The sequence below is a fragment of the Dipodomys ordii genome, unplaced genomic scaffold (genome assembly GCF_000151885.1).
Source record: "Dipodomys ordii isolate 6190 unplaced genomic scaffold, Dord_2.0 Scaffold34, whole genome shotgun sequence".
NCBI classification, from domain to species: Eukaryota; Metazoa; Chordata; class Mammalia; order Rodentia; family Heteromyidae; genus Dipodomys; species Dipodomys ordii.
The window spans coordinates 15,680,294-15,684,233 of NW_012267250.1; the positions used below are offsets into that span (position 1 = coordinate 15,680,294).

Consider the following 3,940-nt stretch of genomic DNA (forward strand, 5'->3'; position numbering starts at 1 on the left):
AGGAGGAAGGGGAGGGGGAGGAGGAGGAGGAGGAGGATGAAGAAGATGACATGGGTTCATTGGGGGAAAAAACTAATAACAGAGGGGCTGCCAGGGCCAAATTAGGAGGTGTCCAGATCAAAGTGGCATGTAACTTAACAAGTAGGTCTCACCGCATACGGGGAGTAGGACAGGAAGGCATAACCAGGAAGGAATGGAAAAATGGCCGGTCATGGATTAGGTGCTAAGAGGTTAAGTTGGCGCTGGAGTGAGGAGAGAGATCATGGGGTAGGAGCCAACTCACCTCGCCCTTCAGTGCACCAATCCTGACTGTATATCATAGCCAAGTTAATTTCATACCAGCTTTACCCATAAGCTCCATTTTTAATACATACTCATACTATTTGCTACATACTTAAACTTTCTGAGGTTTGTCTTCTTTCCTTTTGGAACAAACATTTTCAAACCCTTTCTTATAGGAAACCATTTTTTTTTCAATTCCTTCCCCAAGACTTTTCTTTACTATCCCCTTTACAATTCCTTGGTCTTTGTGGCTAGACTTTAAAACTGCACATTTTTCCTTTGACTTGTGGAACTGGGTTATCTCAGAATTGCCTCAAGGCACCGCTTGGGTGGAGAAGTTCGCTAGATTTTAAGGCTAAGGGCAGGGCTAGGTCTCATTCTTCTTAGAACCTCCATTGTACATCATGCATGTAAGAGGGCCAGTTGCTAGTGGCTGGGAGGGAAGTCCATCAGCTCCTACATCTGAGACCTGGGAAGGAATTAAGGGGCCCCGAGTAGGAAGGGAAGACCAAAATAGGTAGCCCCTGTATTGTCCAAAAAGGAAACGGCCTTACCCACTACCTGGATCTGTTATCCTAGACTCCAGGGTGATTGGGGTTGGCGAAGCAGGGCTTCCTCAGTCTTCAGTGGCCAGGACCTGAAGGCAGCAAGTCAGGGGAGGGAAGAACTGTACCTCCATGGCTAGGCCCAGAGGGGCATTCAGTCTTCCAGTGTCCCCTTTGATTGCACAGCAGACATGGTTTCTGGGGAGGATGGGACTTGGGGCATTTCCTTGCTCAGTGCCCCTCCTGGCCACACTTGAAGCAGGGTCCAGGTAGTTGGCACTTTTCTCCAGAGTCTCATAGAAGGCCTTAGGGCAGCAACCAGAGCTTGGGTTGGTAGGCCACCTTTTGGCAAGAGTGGGCTTCACATTCAGCCTTTTCCTATTCCTCACGGGCATGGCAAACTTTAAAGGCCATATTCACCAGGTCACTGATAGGGGTTTGAGGGCCATCCTCTAACTTTTTCAGTTTTTTCTTTATGTCTGTGGCTGAGAAATAAAATGAGAGGCCAAAAAGATTGCCCCAGCCAGAGAGGTGGGATCCAAATGGGTGTACTTAGTCAGGGCCTTAGTAAGTTAGCTAGGAAGGCAGCAGGATACTCATCCCGAAGTTGAGTAATTTCCGGCAGTTTGCCAAAGTTAATAACTTAATGGGAGGCTGCCTGTAATCCAGCCAAAAGCCACTGAATCATCTTATCTCTACACAAGCGGCCATCGTGACTCTCAGCTGTGTCTATCTGGTATTGGCAATGAGGGTCCTGTCTGGGGACTGCCTCAGTTTCCACAGGCATGGTTGTATCTGTAAGAAGGATCTCATCCCCAGGAGCCTGGGCAGCCTGATAGACTTGCTCACGTTCCTCCGTAGTGAGAGTGGAGGAGAGTACAACATGGAGGTCATGCCAGGTGAGACATTAGACCCTCAGCTCAGTGGGGTCAGACAGCGCGTAGGGTGGTGGACGTGCCACAGGTGGGAAGGATAACCAAGAGGGGAGAGGGTCAGGAGAGGAAGGGGGGAGCTTTTGGAGGGATCTTGCTGCATGAGAAAGATTTGAGATATGGGGCGGGAGAGACAGAGGGAGGGATGGGAGTATAAGTAGAAGAATCCCTGGACGTAAGGAATTTCAACCCACTTTTAATGTCGGCTCACAGAAATTGCGGAGATCAGTTAGTATATTGAAATTGAAAGTCCCATTTTTCAGGCCAGCACTACTGGTTATCGAGCTGGCCTATAGGCCATTCCCAGTTACAGAGGAAGATTAAGATCAGGTCTTAGGCCTAGAGGTTTGAGATTAAGCCAAGAAGCAACCTAGAGGAGTATATGGGTCTGGTTTGGAATTTTGGTTTCCCATGGTGCTCAGGCAGCCTGGGGTAAAACTGAGGCTGAAGAAGGCATCCCTATCTTAGCCAAATAGTTACCAAATAAAAACGGAGGTGACAGAGAAGACCAGGTGTCCCTTGATTGTTCTCAGCACCTAGACCAAAGACCAGAGGGAGACCCAGACATGAGCTCGTGATTTTATGGTAACGGAACAGAGGGGCTGAGTTCTGGAGAGCAAGCCAGGACACCCTGGGAGGGTAGGTGGCGACTCACCCAATCCAAATGTGGTTGGATGTGCAGAAGGCTGAGGTCCTGGTCTGATGGGAGCGGGGGTGGGTGAGAGAGAGAGAGGGGTAGAGGTAGAGGCCTCGGCTGGGTTTATACAAATAACCAATAATATCCCAAGCCACTAGGTGGTCATCCATGGGATATGCACCTCTTAGGCAGGCAAAGGCCACAAGGTCTTGTCAGGTGGCTGTTTACCCCAAAGTAAGCTGGGTGGGCTCTGTGCTCCGATGGAGGAGGCCTCCGGAAAGGAGGGAGGAGAAAGGCCAAGAAGGGGCAATGCCCGTTGGTCGCCCTACCGCCTTCCTGGGTTCTGCACCAGATGTAAGGTTTTAGGTGAGGAAAGGACATGCAGGAGGAGGTAAAAGTGAGGGAAGAAAAGTTTATTAGGGTACGTTCCCAGGCTAACTCCCTGGTCTGGATCAGAGAGGTTGCACAGAGTCGGGTTGTAGCAGGGTTTATATGGCTGGAACTCTTAGCATGTAACTTGTTTTGCGAGTTTGAGCAGTTTTGGGCTAGTACCCCCCGGAGAATGATTGAGACAGGTGGTGTATAACTGGGACAGGTGGTGAATTAGGAAGTGGCTTTTCCTGGCTGCCTCTGCCCTCCAGCGGCCTGTCACTCACAAGTTCAAAGCCTGCCTGAGCTACATAGCTTGGATTATTTCAAAAATTACAAAAAGAAGAAAGAGGAAGAGAAGAAGAAAGAGGAAGAGAAGAAGAAAGAGGAGGAAGAGGAGGAGGAGGAGGGGAGGGGGGAGATGCCAGGTTTTACCATATGGCAGCTGTGTCTAACCTTAGAGTTCTTCTGGTCTCCAGAAAACAAATTTCCTGGTTGTTTCACAAGTTATTAAATTGTTTTAAGCGAAGATCCAATTGAGATTTCTGTCTTTATCATTTGTTTCTATGTGACAACACTTAGTAGCATGCCACTGTGACATGGCAGGTGGATGGCTCTTCTGCGAGTTTCCCTTGGGATCTCTCTTAGGGCTGCAGCCACGTCCCTGCTGTGACTGGCGATTAGTGTTGGTTGGTAGTTGGGGTGTCACAGTTCTCCACATCTTCTCCTCCCCCAGGAAGCTAGATGGGACTTTTTCAGTTATGTTGCTCTTCAGGTTCCAAGAAAGCTAATAAGCTTCCTTCTGCCCCATTTTTATTAACCAAACTCAGTCTCCAGGACAGCCCAGATTCAAGTCAGTGGAGAAATGGCTTTCATCTCTTGATAGGAAGAGCAGCAACATGATCTGGCCATGGATGTGTGGCTTATTGAAGGTCTTCATTGAGCCAGGTACTTGTGGCTCACACCTGTAATCCTAGCTACTAAGGAGGCTGAGGTCTGAGGAACTTGGTTCACAGCCAGTCCAGGCAGGAAACTCTATGAGTCTTTTATCTCCAATTAACCACCAAGAAGCTGGATGCAGAGTTGTGACTCAAGTGGTAGAGCATTAGCCTTGAACAAAAGAAGCCCAGGCTCTGAGTTCAAGCTCTAGTACCAGTACACACACACACACACAC

At 48.9% G+C, this 3,940-nt stretch overlaps 1 protein-coding gene across 1 annotated transcript in view; it reads right to left on the bottom strand.

Moving 5' to 3' along the window:
- Npffr1 (neuropeptide FF receptor 1) overlaps positions 1-3,940 on the bottom strand; it is a 35,445-nt gene that overhangs the window by 16,581 nt on the left and 14,924 nt on the right. Inside the window, exon 3 of the mRNA XM_013017062.1 lies at positions 1,081-1,228. Coding sequence (XP_012872516.1) covers positions 1,081-1,228 — 148 coding nt within the window. The remainder of the gene's footprint in view (positions 1-1,080; positions 1,229-3,940) is intronic.